This window comes from Mobula hypostoma, chromosome 11 (genome assembly GCF_963921235.1).
Source record: "Mobula hypostoma chromosome 11, sMobHyp1.1, whole genome shotgun sequence".
NCBI classification, from domain to species: Eukaryota; Metazoa; Chordata; class Chondrichthyes; order Myliobatiformes; family Myliobatidae; genus Mobula; species Mobula hypostoma.
This window is the reverse complement of record NC_086107.1, coordinates 89,301,986-89,321,000: the sequence shown is the minus strand read 5'-3', so window position 1 is coordinate 89,321,000 and position 19,015 is coordinate 89,301,986. Positions and strand designations below refer to the sequence as shown.

The 19,015-nt window shown below is 43.6% G+C and overlaps 1 protein-coding gene across 1 annotated transcript in view; it reads right to left on the bottom strand.

Annotated features, from left to right (window-relative positions):
- The window catches only part of LOC134353924 (guanylate-binding protein 1-like), a 47,800-nt gene that overhangs the window by 4,093 nt on the left and 24,692 nt on the right, over positions 1–19,015 (bottom strand). Inside the window, exons 2-9 of the mRNA XM_063062466.1 lie at positions 14,440–14,673; positions 13,799–13,926; positions 13,103–13,212; positions 11,219–11,406; positions 10,430–10,675; positions 8,587–8,867; positions 7,981–8,193; positions 6,577–6,679 (exon numbers count right to left, since the gene is read on the bottom strand). Of these exons, the coding sequence (XP_062918536.1) occupies positions 6,577–6,679; positions 7,981–8,193; positions 8,587–8,867; positions 10,430–10,675; positions 11,219–11,406; positions 13,103–13,212; positions 13,799–13,926; positions 14,440–14,650 (1,480 nt within the window). The 5' untranslated portion in view covers positions 14,651–14,673. The remainder of the gene's footprint in view (positions 1–6,576; positions 6,680–7,980; positions 8,194–8,586; positions 8,868–10,429; positions 10,676–11,218; positions 11,407–13,102; positions 13,213–13,798; positions 13,927–14,439; positions 14,674–19,015) is intronic.

Here is a 19,015-nt window from a genome sequence, read left to right as displayed (position 1 = left end):
GGATTAAAGGCAGATAAATCCCCAGGGCCAGATGGTCTGCATCCCAGAGTGCTTAAGGAAGTAGTCCAAGAAATAGTGGATGCATTAGTGATAATTTTTCAAAACTCTTTAGATTCTGGACTAGTTCCTGAGGATTGGAGGGTGGCTAATGTAACCCCACTTCTTAAAAAAGGAGGGAGAGAGAAACCGGGGAATTATAGACCGGTTAGCCTAACATCCGTGGTGGGGAAAATGCTAGAGTCAGTTATCAAAGATGTGATAACAGCACATTTGGAAAGCAGTGAAATCATCGGACAAAGTCAGCATGGATTTGTGAAAGGAAAATCATGTCTGTCGAAACTCATGGAAATTTTTGAGGATGTAACTAGTAGAGTGGATAGGGGAGAACCAGTGGATGTGGTATATTTGGATTTTCTTTTTTTTTTAAATTTTATTTTTATTTGGATAAGGAATTCACAATTATCATGTACTTTTTTCACACATATAACCTTTTCCATTTTTTTATATGTATAAAACTACAATTATTTATACATTCTTAAGTACACATTGAGATGATATAAAAGGAAAATAAACATTTAAATAGATAATTATGTACTGTGGTAAATCTAATCTATTAGGCTAAGTAATGAAATTAGTTGTTAAGAAAAATGGTAATAATAGTTTCCATACAACCCTTCTGGACCATTTCCACTGGTCCAAAATGTTGCACACAAGCCTATATACCAACCATTGTAGGTGTTTATATCCTAATTTGTTCGTGCTTGTTCCTGCCCGCAGACATAATTATCCAATCCCTATGTACTTATTTACTTAATTTTTTCATTTTTTTTATCCCTTTCCCAAATCTTTCCCTTTACTTGTGTTAATTCTCTATTTTCCAAAAAAAAACAAACATTTAGACTAGGGGTGCTTACGTTAGCAATATTACTGTGTTGATGAGAAGAGCAATATAAATCATTAGGAGAGTCATCTAAAGTCTGCTCGCATTGGGGTTATATATTCAATCCATTTATTCCAGATTTGATAAAATGTTTCTTTTTGAGTTCACAGGGAGTAAGTCAACTTTTCCATTTTAAATATTTCCAAGATAATTTCGTACCAATCTTCTAATGTAGGTGGTATTGGATTTAGCCATTTTCTAGTGATTGATTTCTTACTTGCCGCTAAGAGGGCCTGCAGCAACTTTATATCTTCCTTCTGTTCAAGGAACAATACATGCCCCAAATAGAGCGTCTCAAAGTTCAGAGGTATCTGGGACCTAAGTACCTTAACTAATGTTCTATGAATACCTTCCCAAAATAGACTTAATTTAGGGCAATCCCAGAAAATATGAAAATGATTTGCCTCCTTGGAGCCGCACCTTCTCCAACACATCACATTTGTATCTTTATATTTTTCCTGATATGGGGTCTTGAAGTATCTTATAATGTTTTTCCAACAATGTTCTCTCCAAGTCAAAGAATTAGTCTTTCTTTGAGTTTCCAACGTATAAATATCATCAATTTCACTTTGCAATTTCCTAATTTTCTGTTTTCGATTTGAATTACTTTTGTTGCTATCTACGACTTGAAGTTGTTTTAATTTTCCTTGAAGGTCTGCTTTTTTTGTGCATAGATTTTTTTCATGTGAGTAGTAGTGGAAATAATTTTCCCTCTCAGTACAGCTTTCAATGTATCCCATAAAATCACTGGTGATGTTTCTCCCGTGTCATTAAGGTCTAGATATTCTTTGATTTCTCCCCTTAATCTCTCCATTACTTTCGGGTTATTGAGTATATGTGAGTTTAGCCTCCATAGTGTTTTCCTCATTTTCCTTTCCAGGATTGGGCTATGATCCGACAGATCAGTTGTTGCAATATTACAGTTTTTTATCCTGAGTCTATCTGTATTAAAGATAAAGAAATAGTCTATCCTTGAATAGGCTGAGTGAGGGAAAGAGTAATATGTATAATCTTTACCAGTAGGGTGTAATTCCCTCCAGACATCTATAATTCCCAACTCCTCCATCAATGAATTCATTTTCCGAGTCAGAGGTTTATTCTGAGTAACTATTCTTGAAGAGGTATATTTGGATTTTCAAAAGGCTTTTGACGAGGTCCCACACAGGAGATTAGTGTGCAAACTTAAAGCACATGGTATTGGGGGTAAGGTATCGATGTGGATAGAGAATTGGTTGGCAGACAGGAAGCAAAGAGTGGGAATAAACGGGACCTTTTCAGAATGGCAGGCAGTGACTAGTGGGGTATCGCAATGCTCAGAACTGGGACCCCAGTTGTTTACAATATATGACTTAGCTGAGGGAATTAAATGCAGCATCTCCAAGTTTGCGGATGACAGGAAGCTGGGCGGCAGTGTTAGCTGTGAGGAGGATGCTAAGAGGATGCAGGGTGACTTGGATAGGTTAGATGAGTGGGCAAATTCATGGCAGATGCAATTTAATGTGGATAAATGTGAGGTTATCCACTTTGGTGGCAAGAACAGGAAAACAGATTATTATCTGAATGGTGGCCGATTAGGAAAAGGGGAGGTGCAACGAGACCTGGGTGTCATTATACACCAGTCATTGAAAGTGGGCATGCAGGTACAGCAGGCGGTGAAAAAGGCGAATGGTATGCTGGCATTCATAGCAAGAGGATTCGAGTACAGGAGCAGGGAGGTAATACTGCAGTTGTACAAGGCCTTGGTGAGACTACACCCGGAGTTTTGTGTGCAGTTTTGGTCCCCTAATCTGAGGAAAGACATCCTTGCCATAGAGGGAGTACAAAGGAGGTTCACCAGATTGATTTCTGGGATGGCAGGACTTTCATATGATGAAAGACTGGATAAACTAGGCTTATACTCATTGGAATTTAGAAGATTGAGTGGGGATGTTATTGAAACGTATAAAATTCTAAAGGGATTGGACAGGCTAGATGCAGGAAGATTGTTCCCGATGTTGGGGAAGTCCAGAACGAGGGGTCACAGTTTGAGGATAAAGGGGAAGCCTTTTAGGACCGAGATTAGGAAAAACTTCTTCACACAGAGAGTGGTGAATCTGTGGAATTCTCTGCCACAGGAAACAGTTGAGGCCAGTTCATTGGCTATATTTAAGTGGGAGTTAGATGTGGCCCTTGTGGCTAAAGGGATCAGGGGGTATGGAGGGAAGGCTGGTACAGGGTTCTGAGTTGGATGATCAGCCATGATCATACTGAATGGTGGTGCAGGCTCGAAGGGCCAAATGGCCTACTCCTGCACCTATTTTCTATGTTTCTATGTTTCAGCTGCATCTCGGTTTCAGGACTGAGAGGGAAGGAGGAAGATGCCGGAATAAAAAGGTAAGGTAAGGGGAAAGACACTAGCTGGAAGGTGACAGGTGAATCCAGGTGGGTGGGAAACGTCAAGGTCTGGAGAGGAAGCAATCTGATAGAAGAGGAGAGTGAACTATCTGAGAAAGGGGAGGACGAGGGAACTCTGGGTAGTAATACGCAGTTAAGAAGTCGTAAAAGGTCAGAGTGGGGAAGAGAGGAAGGAGTGGTGGGAAATTGGTTTACCAGAAGGAAACATCAATACTCATGCCATCAGGTGGGAGGCTGTCCAAGTGGAATATGAGGTGGTGTTCTACTACTCTGAGCATGGCATCTTCTTGGCACAAGAGGAGGCCAGCCACCGATATGTCAGAACAGGAATGGGATTTGTAATTAAAATGTTTGGCCACTGGGCATTCTCGTTTGTGGAGGATGGTGCAGGGGAGCTCGACAAAGCAGTCACCCAACTTACAATGGGTCTCACCAATGTAGAGGCCACATCGGGAGCATTAGAAACAAGACTCCAGCAGATTTGCAGGTGCAGTGTTGTTTCACCTGGTAGGACTGGTTAGGGCTCGGAATGGAGATGATGGAGGCAGTGTTTGGGCAGGTATAGCATTTAGCCTGTTTGCAGGGTTAAGTGCTGCGAGGGAGATATTTGGCGGGGGCGGGTGGAGAAAATGGATAAGTGAATCATGGAGGGAGCAATCTCTGCGGAAAGCAGAGGGAGGGGCAGTAAAGATACATTTATTGGTAGAATCTTTTTGGAGATGGCAGATCTTGGAGAGGATGATGTGTTGTATGCAGAGTCTCACGGGGTGGTGGGTAAGGACAAAGGAACTCTAGCACTGTTAAGGTTGTGGGAAAATGGGGTAAGTACATATATTCCATAAATAGAAGAGATATGGGTGATGTCATCATCAGTAATGGAGAGAGGGAAGTCCCATTGTTTAAAGAAGGACATCACTGTTCAACCGGTTTGTTTCCAAAAAATCATTTTTAGGTATTTCTCAGATTATTTATCACAAATATGCATGCAATCAAAAACAAACATATTTAAACACTCATGTATGTCCTCCTCAATCTCCTCCACTCCTTTTTCGGCTCCCAGAAATACTCCTGATAGAAGAGATAAACGTGACCTTTGCCCATGACCCTATGGGATGGGAAACTCACCTGCTCCCCCTCAACATCTCTCATAACAGTAAGAACAAATCTTGAAAATGGGCTGTCCTCCAGCCGATCAAAGTGCTAGTTCTTGAAGTCCTGGTACATGGACCTTGTCCACGTGTGATAGAATGAGCTCTGCCCACAGCAGGTGGTGGTCCGAGCATAGCACCAGGTATATTGGAGAATGATACAGCACTCCCCATGAATTGTGCCATTTCCAACCTCGAAGTCAGTAGTCAGTGGTGTCTTTTCCCAGGGACTAGGATGAGAGGAATCATCCTACAGGCTACACGGCAGTCCACCTTCTCACTGTCAATGGACATCAACACCCGAAACTACCACTCGTACCTGACCCTCTAGGCAGAAGCCACTTATAGCTGACACGTGCATTCCTCTCTCTGCAGCAAGTCTGCCAGGCCTACCAGCTTGCTCCATTTCCTAACCCCAATATCAGTGGTGGAGAAATCCTCAGACATCTCAGGGGAATCTGGGCCTGTTGGTAGACACAGGGGAGGGACCCTCTCCACATCAGGTATCAGACTGAAGGATGACCTGATTGTTCCTGGCTCTGGAAGTCCATCCAGATCCAAGTCTTGAGGTAGAGATGAGCAAGTCACCTCATCACAACCCTTTGCACAGTCTCTGAACCCTGGTAAACAAGTCGAAGGAAAATATTCCTCATTAAGAATTGGGCAGCTCTTGGCCTCCCCTGGAGTCTGAACATAAAACACCATCTTTATGGTCTTCACCCTCCTTATTACCCAGTTCATTGTCTCAGCAATAATACTGGGGGTCCCACACCACTGGAGCACCATTACTCTGCCCACGAGAGGGGCCAGTGCCCCACGGTTGTTTTCCATTCCCATCACCCACGGCCACAATCGGTATAAATGCTGGGGTCCCACTCCTGCAGCCATCATCCCACCATATAGCCTGTGTTCTAATTGACACTATCCAACTCCTTTCTCATCCCACTGTATTTTCCCTTGTTTCAGCATAATACAATGGGGTTTAGATCAAATTATTGCACCCTCCATTTCTATGAGATATTCACTTACACCCTGATCACCCTTTCCAATATAATCTCCAAATAGAAGATCATTACCATCTTTCATTACCCAGGATGACAAAAAGATACATTCCCTTGTAGGTTCAGTAACACATTGTTTTGGAAAGCTATAAACTCCTCCTCAAGACTGTCTGGACCAATTTGATTTGTCCATACAATGTGAAAGTTCCCACCACACCTGCTGATCTATTCTATCATGCATCGGATACATTTGTTTATTGCCTCTGCCGCTGTAATGTTATTATTTCATGCCACCACTGCGCCCTACTGCCTCCTCGTCTTCTTCCATCTTTCCCCTCTCCCTCCTGGTATCCCATGCCTCTCAGTATCTCAGCCCCTTCACCCCTCTGAAACCTTCCCTTTTTATCCCACCACTTCCTATAATCTCTCCGACCCTCCACCCACCCCTGACCCCCAACTCCACCTCCTGCCATGTCTTCAATACCCTGTCTGATCTTCCTCTCTCTGAAGTGGAGAGTTCTGTCCTCAGCCAGGACCTTCCCTTATCCTCCATGTGCTGACACCTCAATGAGTTCAGAATTCAGAATCAGGTTTATTATCACCAACATATGATGTGAATTGGTTGTTATGTGGCAGCAGTACGGTATAGGGCAAAGACATATCGTCTACACATTTTAAAAATACATGAGCAGTGCACAATAAAGGATTATTGAATTGGTATTTATGCTCGCGTTCCAATTACACAATATGCCAAGCTCTTCTGTTGTCCCTGTACCTGTATCTCTTCAATAAGGATAACCAACTGATGACCCCTACTCCTGCTCTTCCTACCTCCTCCACTTGGGCACCCCACTCTGGCCTTCTATTTATGTTCTTTGGGAGACCCAACACCAACTTCTTAACAGGAACATGTCCAAGAATATCAGCACACCCCTCTGTGATCTCACTATGACTTCAGTCCTTCTGATGAACACTGAGGTGAGGTACCCAGCAAGAGTGTCTTGAATTTTTAGTTTTCATCTAGAAGAGTTAATTTTAAATCTACAAATACACCCTGACCTGAATATTCTGAGCATTTTGTTTATTTTCTCACCAGAGACACGCATTTGTTCTGCTGTCAGCTTGCTGTCCATTTCCTGTACATGGTCTAGACGTGCTTTTTCCTCTTCCAGGAAGTGAGTAAGGACCGCCCACCCCTACAGAGAACAGAAGATACAATCATTCACGTCCAACGCTCTTCCATTACACCAGTCCACAAGGGACCAGTGGCAGGCTCTCACTATCAAATATCTAGTGCTACAGATTGATTCACAATTAAGGAACTCCTCTTACCAATCTACAGGAAATTGGTAAAACCACAACTGGAGACTATGCACAATTTATATTGTGGCTTTGAACGAAGGCAGAATGTCTTTTTTTAAAATGACACAAGGATAAATTGTAAAAATGACACAAAGAGTAGAGAATTGGTTGTGTGAATGGATAAGGATCAGGCAAATCGAGCACAATGTGGGACAGTGCAAAATATCCATTAGGTCAGAAAGGTAAATAAAAACATATTATCCAAATGGGAGAGGTTGTGAAGTTCTGAGATGTAGAGGGATCTGCGTGTCCTAGTGCAAGTGTCGCAAAAAGTTTGTGTGCAAGTAAGTGGGAGAGATAGGGTATCACAAAAGTAGAAGGGGAAAAACTTCAGTGATATCAGGTTTTGATGAGATTACAATCTGGAATATGGTCAGTATAGGTCTCTTTTAACACTAACACACTGGAAGCAGTTCAGAGATGGGTTCCTGGACTGATATCTGGAAGGACAGATTACTTTACTAGAGAAGGTAGGACAGGCTTGGAGTAGACACTTATTTGGGAAAACACAGAACTAGGAGTCATGGACTGAATAGTTAGTGTATGGGGGAAGGTCGTGAGTTGCAAAGCTGAGTTAGAAAAACAGATATTAAATAATATTAAATTAATATATATTGATCAACGGAGATATTAAACAAGCATTTTTCTCCCAATGCATGATTAGTTTTTGGAACTCTCTCCATTGAAGCAGAGTGGAAGCAGAGAGTAAGGATTTTTAAGGGAGAGATTGGAAGGCTCTTAAAAACTAACATTAAAAGCTAATTCCCACAGCCCATGGATACTTTGCCCCATTACTGACTCTCCAACCACTGAATCCCCTTTCACATCCCATGAACATCTTCCCATCACAAGCTCTCCCTACCCACAGAATCCCCTCCCACAGCCCCACAGGCACATACCCCAGCCACTGTAAAGCCTCCCACAATCCACAACCCTCGTTCCTTGATCATAGACTCAATGTACCCAGTTAATGCTATTCCAGATGTTACGGAGAGTGGAAATCAAATACACTTTTGTTGGGTGAATGGAAGGAGGTGGGGGTGGTGGTGGGGCTTTCTGAATCCATGTAAGGCAGAGGAAGGAAAAGCTATGAGAAATGAAAAGTAAATGCCTTGCTGTAAAATATTGAACACACCTCCATCTCATTCTTAGTCCTTTCTTCATACTCCTTGATCGCCTTATCAAGATTCTCCTTCAGCTCCTGGAAACCACCAGGTCTCTGGTAATGTCCAGATGTCAGGTTTTCTTTAATTGATGACATTACTTCTTTTAGATGTGTCTCACATTCCTCTTCTAACTTTTCCTTGATCTTGACCATGAGAGACTTGTAAGTAGAGCTCATCTTCTCCTGGAAGTGAAGGAAAGATGCATAGTAAACTGGAAAACAAAGTATTGTGCACCGATCAGTATCTTGCAGACCCTCTCTCTCAGTGGTATATCTGCATACCATCTATATCTCTGAGTCTCTGTCTCTCAGTGAGAGATCTGTACACAAACTATATCTCTGAGTCACTCTTTGTCAGGGGGAGATTTGTACACTAACCAGGAGTGATCTGTGTACAAACTGGTGTCTCTCCGACTCTCTCATTCAGGGAGTGACATGCACTATCTAGTGCTCTCAGTCCCTCACTTTCAAGATGATACATAGGCACTCTGTTTCTCAGTCTGTGTTAAGTGTTGCATCCAGGGACCGGTGTTTGGACATGAGACAGTTGGTAATCACTGAACATGAGAAGCTCACCTCCAGCTGCTGGATGTATTTGCCGCTGTTGTTATTCATAGATCTTTTGTGGAAGATATTGAATGCCTCTATGCTGTTCATATTGTAATTCTCTATGAGTTTGTTCACAGTAACACAGCCAGATTCTGAGAATTTTTTAATTTCAGTATCAAAGAATTTCAGGGCTTCATCTACTGCTGCTTGATTTTCCATCTCCATTAACTTGGCGACACAGCTCTCCACACACGGTTGGACCCCATCCACCATCATGCCAACGTATGTCTTGGTCAATTCAACAAATCCTGTGTGGGATGTTGCTGGAGGTCAGTGCCTGAAGATCTGATCACACCCTTAATTCTCACTCTCCACATCCCAACGTACTAAGCCCATTCTCATTCACTTCCAATGGGATCCCACCTCCTCCAATTCCCTCCCCTTGTTCATACTCGCAATGGGACCCCAGCCCTTTTCCATTCAATCCCACAGTCTACACTCCCAATGGGACCCCACCCCTTTCACATTCAAAAACAGAGTCAACACTCCCAATAAAACCCTCCCTTCTCATTGAATCCCACAGTCTATATTCCCAATGGGACCCCAGCCCCTTGCCATTCAATCCTACAGTTCATATTCACAGTGGAACCCCACACCTCCCCATTCACTTGCAGTGAACTCCATCTCTTTCCATTCACTCCTACCCTCTACACACATGCTGGTATCTCACAGCACTCCACTCACTCCCAATGGGATCCCAAACCCCTCCCATTCACTTCCATTGTCCACACTTGCAATGGGATCTCAGCTCCATCCCATTCACTTCCCTTGTACACATTTCCAATGGCATCCCATCTCTGCCCATTCAATCCCACTGTCTACATTGCCATGTACTCCAATAGTATATTCCCATTCCAGGTGAGTGTTTTAGGCCAAGATCCTTCACCAGGACTGCAAAGGAAGGGGAGGGGAGGAAGGAGTGCAAGGTGGCAGGTTGTAGGTGAAACCAGGAGAGGAGGAGAGGGTGGAGTGAAGAGATGAGAAGTTGATTTGTGAAAGAGACAATGGGTTGGAGTGGGGAATCTGATAGGAGACGGTAGAAGATCATGGAAGAAAAGGAAGGGAAGGAGAAACAGAGGGATATGATGGGCAGGTAACAAGTTTGAAAAATTGATGTTCATGCCATCAGGTTGGAGACTACCCAGACAGAATATACCCTGGCTTCATCATGGAAAAAAGAGGTCATGGACTGACATGCTGGAATGGAATGGGAAGTAGAATTGAAATAGGTGGCCATAAGGAAATCCCACTTTTTGTGGCGGACAGAGTGAAGGTGCTCAACATGATTGAATGAACATCGATTTCTCGACCACTGGTAATTCCTCCCCCCTCCCCATTTCCTTCACTAGTCCCCATTCTTGCTTCCTTCTCATACCTTCTCTTCTCACCTGCCCATCACCTCCATCTGGTGCTCCAACTCCTTCCCTTTCTTTCATGTTCTTCAGTCCTTTCCTATCAGATTCACGATTCTCCAGACCATTATCTCTTCCACCAAACGACCTCCCAACTCCTTACTTTAGCACCGCCCCCTCTCCCAGTTTCACCTATCACCTGCCACTTTGTACTTCTTCCTCCTTCCCCCTCCTCCATCTTCTTGTTCTGATATCTCCTATCCCTTTTCAAGTCCCGATGAAGGGGCTTGGCATGGAACATCGACTGTTTACTCTTTCCCATAGATGCTACTTGGCGTGCTGAGCTCCTCCAGCATTTTGTGTATGTTGCTTTAGATTTCCAGCATCTTCAGATTTTCTCATGCCAGGTTAGTGTGTTATACTGAAGAGAGGTGATGAGGTTTTGCCCAGTTACTCACTCCTGCCTGTGACCAGCTGACCTCCAAGAACCCTCTTGACTTTCTTGTGGGTGTGAATGTAATCGATGAGGTTCTGCCGCTCCTTGATAAAATCCTTATCCAGATCCTTTTCCTCCAATTCCTGGAGCTGCTTGAGTTTCTTCCAGTGTGTTGGAATGGGAAATGCAAAGCAACAACGTGAGGGAAAATTATCATGGATACACCTGCGGAGTTCATTATATTTCTTGTCCTGTTCACTGATTTCACCTGTAAAAAAGAACCAGGAATCAGGCAAGAATCACCCTCACTGAGTCTGTTCTCCCATTCCCAACATGGTGACTGTTACCCACAGGGCTGTGAGGAGGAATAGGGGAAGGACGGGAAGGAAACAGGGGGGAGGCAGTTTGCGAGATGTGACAGTGAGTGACAGGATGTGTGGGAGGGGCATCAAGTGTATTGTAGTTGGGTCATGGGTGACTTGCCATGGAGGGGAAGGATGTGACATTGAAAGGGTAGTAGAAGGTCATATTAATTGAGAGGGCTGTGTGTGTGTGAGACTGTCACCCAGCCAATCAGATGAAACTCTGACTGGAAGGAGGTGTCTGCTGGCTGTCAGGGCAGGGGAATGCAGAGAAAGTGGGGATGAGAGATGTGAGGGGGCTGGAGAATGTATGCACAGATCATCAGGTAAGAGGTTGCCCCCGTCTCCACCACCCCTCACACATTGAATTCAACCCTGCTCCCTCTATTTTCTGGCCACTTTCCAAGTTCACCCTATCCCCTCAGAGACTGGCACTGTCACATACTCACTGTCCTTCAGTTTCAGAATGTGCTCCAGGTACTCAATCGGAGTCGCATCTTTGCCTTCGACGCTCAAATCCAGTGTCAAGTCACGAATCACCCAGAGAAATTCAGGGAAGAAACGGACGAAGTCCCAACTATTGCAGCCATCAGGCTGGGACTTCATCAGGATCCGCTTGGACAGTTCAGTCACAAAACTGGGGGCAACATCAAGGATAAAGGAATGAAGGGTTGGCAGGAAAATAGTGAGGAATGTCAGGGGGAATGGGGGAGAGGGACCATTCAGTACACAGACCTCCCTCTCAGAAAGAGGGGCGAAACACCGGACAATGTACAGATCTCCCTCTCAGCGAAAGTGCGACGACGAGACTCCAGCCATTGTGGAGATATCTCCCTGAGAGACAGGGTCTTGATGAGTAAAAGGCAAAGCTGCTGGTAGTTGAGAATCCTGGATCTCAAGGATTATTGTAACTCTGGTCACGAAAAGAGGAGATGTCTTGATTCCCATACAGGCATCTGGGATCAAGTGAATCATTGAATATATATAGAGAATGCCAAAGTAAACTCAAAATAGAAATTTGGAGGGCAGAAGGGAGCATGAGGTGGCTTTATCTAAGAAAATTAAGGAGAATTCTAAGTGACTTAACAAATATATTAATGAAAGAAGAGTAACATGGGGTGAAGAAGGCCCCTAAAAGACCAAGTTGGAAATGTATTTGTGGAACTGCTGAAGACGGGCACAGTTCTCAAGCATTCATTCACTGTCACAGTGGACAGTGAAGATGAGTACCAGCAAGTGCAGTGGGATCTTGGTCAGCTGGGCAGCTGGGCTGAGGAATGTCAAATGGAATTCAGATAAGTACATAGAGTTATATTGTGGAAGGACTGGTCACTGTAGGACTTTTACATTAAATGTAAGGGCTCCAGGTACCTTTGCACAGCAGAAGGTCCTGAGAATAGAGGTGCATAGTTCCTTTAAATGGGAGTTACAAGTAGAGAGAACGGAGGTGTGAATAAAGTTTTTGACAGGCTGGCCTTCAACAGTTAGTGCACTGTTTGATGTGGATGTTTGCACTCGGATTGTACAAAGCATTGGTGTGGTCACACTTTGAATACTGTGTACAGTTCTGATCACGTAGTTATAGAAAATATGTGAGTAAACCAGAAAGAGACCAAAGAAACATTTAGAAGGATGTTGCCAGGAGTCATGGAACTGAGAGGTTAGACACCTTGGCCTTTATTCTTTGGAAGATAGAAGACTGAGAGATGATCTTACAGGTGTAATAACAAAATCATGATGGGCATTGATAGGGTCAGTGGTCTTTGTTTGCAAGGCTGGGGGAATGAAAACTACAGGATATAGTATTACTGTTAGTGTGAAAAGATTAATAAGAACCTGAGATGTAATTATTTATAAATAGAGGGTGGTGATTATATTGAAGCAGCTAGCAGAGGAATAGGGTGAGGCATGTAAATAAGACACATATATGAAGTATGTGGACAGGTACGAAGATGATGAGAATTCAGAGGGATATGGGGAACCTGCTGGAAAACGGGATCACCTTGAGAATACATTTCAGTTGGAATGGACAAGCATGGCTCAAGGGATACTTTCCCTACTGTATAGCTCAGTGACTGTATGATTGAGAGACAATCAGTGAACAGATACATGCCAAAAGAAAGGGAGAGAGAATTCTGAATCTGTGCAGCTACCCCAATGAGAGAGACGGGGGCTGAGAAAAACCTGTCAGTGTACAATCTCTTTCTAAGAGAGTAGGACTGAGATTTATTAGTCACAGCAGGTATTCCCAAGAGGGAGGAACAGAGAGTCACTTGTCACTGTAGAGATATCACGCTGAAAGAGAAGTACTGCGAGACACCAGTGAAGGATACTGTAGGTCTTGCAGGGATTGCTGGTCTATGTTTCTTTGACCATTGTAAATGAGGATGCTGCTCAGAAGGATAGCCAGTAAATAGATGGAATTATCATTCTGGCTGTCTCCCTGCAGGTAGCATAGACAACTAGTTAGTGAGAGCTCTTGCTCAGAGATCAGTCTGACAGATAATGATCCAATTTCTGGACATTTCTTGCTCAGTGTTCACAGACGTTGGTGGGTGACGCTTCCCTCCACAGCATCTACAGTTAATTCCACCACAGTTAATTCCACCAGTGACAGGTGTATGGCCAAGGGAAGCCTTACAGACGGAATCTCCACCAGTATTCACCAATACAGTGCTGGAGGAGAGCACACTGTCATGGTACCTTAACATCTTTTTCATGTGGGAGGATAGGGATGGGAATTGGTGTGTGTGGGACAGGAAATTTGAAGTGGGTAATGGTCTTTAATCAATTTAGTTCCAATAAAAAAGACAGCAGAATTCCTGCCTGAAGCTCAGCATGAACCTGTGATGACAATGTTAGTTAATAAATAAACAACTTAATTACACTTTACTATAAATCTACATTGTAAACAGCATTTAACCATTTAAACTGCCTGTGGTAGGATTTCAACTCTGGTCTGTGGGTTACCCCTTTGGTAATGAAACCACTGTTCTGAGGAGGAGGATAGTTGTGAGGGAAGGCCTGACCTTCTCAGGATCTCCCAGACCCTCGGTGTCCAACAACAGGAGGACCTCATTAGGTCTCTGAGGGAGGGATCGAATCCACATCCATATTCCTTTGGTGTGAGCCTGCGTGGTTGAATCCATTGAGAATCCTGAATCGGGAGAGAAATTGAGAGAGACAGAGAGGTAAACTTTGCAAGAACAGAAGTGGATCTGTTGTGTTCCATAGTCCAAAGACGTGCAGGTTCTTAGTACCCTATCCCTAGTTTGTGAGTGAGGGTTTGGGATAAATTGTTGGGAACAAGGGAAGAATAAGATGAGATTGTTGTAGAATTTGTGAAAAATAACAATTGATGGTCAGCACAGAGTTGGTTTTTCAGCAAGTGACTCTGGTCGCCATTAACGAGACCAGTGTACTCTCTGCATCCAACATATGAAGCAAGCATGCAGTTTAAATTCCCTAGGTCTCTCTAGATCCATTGTCCAAAACAGTGATGGGAACACCAACGTGACACCAACAGATGTCTTCAGTACATCTCCCACTTCTGACAGCTTGACAATGCAAATGTACTCTCTGTGTCCCAGGTCACAGGATAATTTCTGCAAGACAGATAGTAAACAGAGGTAAAAGGTTAGACGTGGAAGTTTACAGCCACTGCCCTTACCCGTCTTGTCTCCCGCAAGACAGTTCATGAGGTAGGACTTCCCTGTACGAGCAGCACCAACCACAGCCACAACAACCATTGGATCCTCGATGGACTGGAGGACCTTCAGAGCCTCTGGATTAAGCTGTAGCTTCCCATCCTTGTTATAAACCAGTTGCAAGGGTTTCTCCATCTTCTGTTTGGAGGCATCATGGACCCTGGTTCCCGACATCCGACAGTCCTTTCCCAAAATATCTGCAAAATCAGAGCAAGGGAATCTCACACTGCTTTAATCAGAGTAAACGGAACAGACAAACACAGAGCACATCAGCAAAACACCTGCATCTCAAACCTGAGCCCCTAGAATATATGCCAAACTTTAATTTACTCACTGGGATCTGTTACGTACAGTATATACCAATCCCTGATATCATGGATTTTAACCCAGCTTCTACATCACTGCCAGGATCTGTTATTTTACATCACTGCCAGGATTTGTTATTTTATATATACTCCCTCTGAACACCTAGAATAGATTATGGCCTATAACTCACTCCTAAGTACCTGTATTTCAACATATAATCTCCCCAAATCCCTGCCTCGAAAGCACTCCCAGTGAACTGTCTATTTTCTATATAGAAATCTCCAAAACTCAGCTTGTAGCTCACTCCTGGGACTCTACTGTTGTATAACATAACACCACAAAGAACCCTGCTGTTACTCACTCCAAGGGATCAGTTGTGATATTGTTATGGTCCTGACTGAACAGTGGCAGGCATCCAAGTTCCAGCGCTCCAATTCCCCGGAGTATGGTTAGCTGGCACTGTCCCTTAGAGACTCATCCTGCCAATTATTACTGGCACATTCCTTCATGGAACGTCTGTACTTAAAGCTCTCCTGCCGAGCACTGAGTGCTTAATCATAGGAGTTCTATTTCCAGTACTACTGTTTGTGATTTTGCCTTTGGATTTTATACGTATCATTTTGTTTATTTTGGGTCTGAATTAATTCTGTACCTTGCTCTGCACTTCGATTAACCACCATCCATAGGTCTCTTGTTACAACATGATTGAGCCATCATGAACACTGCAGAGTACGAATGTCTGCAAACCACACTGGCCTACCAGGGAGCAACTGTAGGCAGACCTGACAACGTGCTTCAGGAACTCCTCACCACTCTGCGGAAACTCTCATACTCCAGTCTGCAGGACCCAAGTTCGGCCAGAGTGGCTGCCTGTTCCAGGCATGTTCAAACTGGAGACTCTCTCAATAATCGTCCATCCCCAATAACTAAGGCCTTAAAGCCCCCTGCTTCTTTCTTGACACAAGAACCAACCAACTTTCCTCCACCACCACTCTCCTTGGTCTGACAGAACTGGTCCTCACCTGAAAATTTTTCCCTTCAGCTGTTCCAGTTTGCAGTTCCTGATGTTTACAGTTACTGTTCTATAGATTTGTTAGTATGCCCACAGGAAAATAATCTCAGGATTGTATGTGGTGACATCTATGTACACTGATAATAGATTTATTTTGAACTTTGAATGCCCACTTTCTCTAAACCCAAGGGATAGCTATGGGTACTTGCATGGGCTCAAGCTATGCCTGTCTCTTTGTCAGCTATGCAGAAGTTTATGTTCAAAACCTTTCCCAGTTTAACTCCCCAACTCTTTCTCAACTACATTGATGGCTGTTGGTGTTGCTTTGTACACCCATGCTGAGCTCAGCAATTTTGTCAATATTGCTTCTATCTTCCCCCCTGCATTTAATTTCACTTGGTCCATCTCTGACTTCTCTCTTCACTCTCTTGCTCTCTCTGTCTCCATCTCTCTGGAGAGAAACTGACAACCAACATCTTTTATAAACCTACTGTTTCTCGACTATACCCTTTCAGTGGCTCAGGCATGGTGAGTGTCGCTGTCGGAGCCCTACAGGAATTGGGAGAGGGACAGTATAGAAGGAGCAGATTTGGGTAAGGCTGGTCTTTTTTCGTATCAGAGTCATGGTAAATGTCGACATCAGAGGCCTAAATTCAGCTGCAGAAAAATGAAAACAGGGTCAAGCAGAGTGGCTAATATTGGAGTGTGCCAGAGATAGAGTGGGAAGGCTTTATCTTTACAGGCAAGAAAAAATATCTGCAGATGCTGGTAATCAAAGCAACACACACAAAATGCTGGAGGAACTCAGCAGGCCAGGCAGCATTTATGCAAAAGAGTAAACAGTTGACAGTAAAGTCATACAGTGAAGTAGTGATAGGGGATTCATTAGTTAGGAGTCAGAAAAGAGATTCTGTGGCTGCAAAAGAGACAACAGGATTATGTGTTGCCTCCCGGTTGCTCGGGTCCAGGATGTATCTGACCGGCTGCAGGATATTCTCAATATTCTCAAGGGGGAGGGTGAAGAGCCAGAGCTCATGGTGCATATTGGCATCAGTGATAGAAAATGGAAAGTTGTCATGCTTAGTATGTATATAGAGTTAGGAAAGAGGCTGAAGAGAAGGATCTCCAAGGTAGTAATCTCCAGATTACTAGTAGCGTCATGTCTAGTGCAGGTAGGAATGGGGTGATAGCACGGATAAATGAGTGGCTGAGGAGATGGTATAGGGGGAAGGATTTTTACATTATTGGATTATTGGAACATTATAAAGGGAAGAATTGACCTATACAAGATGATGGGTTGCATCTGATCTGCAGGGGAACTAACGTCCTGGCCAGGTGGCTTGCTAATGCTACTGGAACAGGAGCACCAGGTCAGGAAGGGAAGGATCAGACCAGAAGGTAGATGTCAGGGAAGTTATTCAAAGGCAAAAACAACATAATAGGTATGATGGTCAGATAGTTTTTTAAGTGGTTTATATATATTTTAATGCTAGCAGGATTATGGGTAAGGGTGATGAACTTAGATCATGGATCAGTACTTGGCACTACAATTTTGTAGCCATTACAGAGGGGCAGGAATGGGTGATTAATGTACCAAGTTTTAGAAGAGAGACAGCAGGAGGGAAGGGGGTGGAGTTGTACTACTAATCAGGGACAATATCTCAGCTGCACTCAGAGCAGACATAAAGGAGGGATCAGACACTGAGTGCATTTGGGTAGAACTCTGGAAAAGGAGGGGTGCGATCACACTGATGGGATTGTACGATAGACACTCTAATTGCCACCAGGACATTGAGGAACAGATAAGTAATCACATTAATGAAACATGTAAAAATAATAGGATTGTCATCATAGGAAATTTCAACTTCCCTAACGTAAACAGGGATCTTCTTAACGTAAGGGGTTTAGATGGGGCAGAATTTGTTAAGTGTATTCAGGATGGTTTCTTAAGTCAATATGTGGATGGTCCAATGAGAAGAGGGACTGTACTGGACCTGGTGACTGACCTGTCAGTGGATGAGTCATTAGGGAAGAGCAACCACAACTCCTTAACTTTCAGAATAGCTATAAATAAGGATATGAATGGTACTTGTGATAGAGTTTTAAAATGGAGTAAAGCAAATTACAAGGGCATTAGGCAGGAACTAAGAAGAGATAATTAGAAACACCTTTTCTCTGGCAAATCCACATCAGACATATGGAAGGTGTTTAAAGACCAATTGCACAGAGAGGAGGAAAGATATGTTCCTGTTAGAAGGAAAGATGGGGATGGAAAGATAAGAGAACCTTGGATGCCCAAAGAGGTGATGAATTTAGTCATGAAGAAAAAGGTATGTAAAGCTTCCAAAGTCAGGGTCAAATGAGGATTAAAAAGAAGCCAGAAAAGAACCACAGAAGGGAATTAGAAAAGCCAGGATGGGCCAGGAAAAGTCCTTGGCAAGTAGGATTAGGCATTCTATACATACATCAAGAGCAAGAAGATAAGAAGGGAGTGGGTGGGAGCACTCAAGATATAGGGGGGAGCATTTGTTTGGATGTGGAGAATGTGAGTTGGTACTTAATGAGTACTTTGCTTCAGTATTTACAATAGAAAAGGATATGGAGGACCAGGAGATCAGTGCTGAGTGTACAAATGGGTTAGGGCGTTTAGAGGTCAAGGATGAGGAAGTGTTGGGTCTACTAATGAGTATTAAAGTAGATACGTCCCCAGAATCTAAAGGAATTTACCACAGGTTATTGAAGGAGGCAAGAGGTGAGATTTCTGGGGCCTTGACTAATATCTACATGTCCTCTTTAGCCAGAGGTGAGATCCCGGAGGACTGACGAGTAATTAATGCTGTACCTCTATTTCAGAAGGGAACAAAGGAAAATCCTGGGAACTGTGGACCGGTGAGTCTCAAGTCAGATGTAGAGAAATTGCTGGAGAAAATTCTTAGGAATAGGATATATGAGCATTTGGAAACTCATGGCCTAATTAGAGAGAGCCAGCACAGCTTTGTGTGGGCAGGTTGTGTCTCACTAACTGGATTGATCTTTTGACAAGGTGATGAGAGAGATTGATGAGGGTAGGGCAGTGGATGTTGCCTTCATGGATTTTATTAAGACGTTTGACAAAGTTCCTTATGGAAGGCTGATCCAGAAGATTAAGAGCATGCGGGGCATCCATAGGATGCAGAACTGCGCTGAGAAATGGCAGATGGAGTTCAACCCAGATAAGTGTG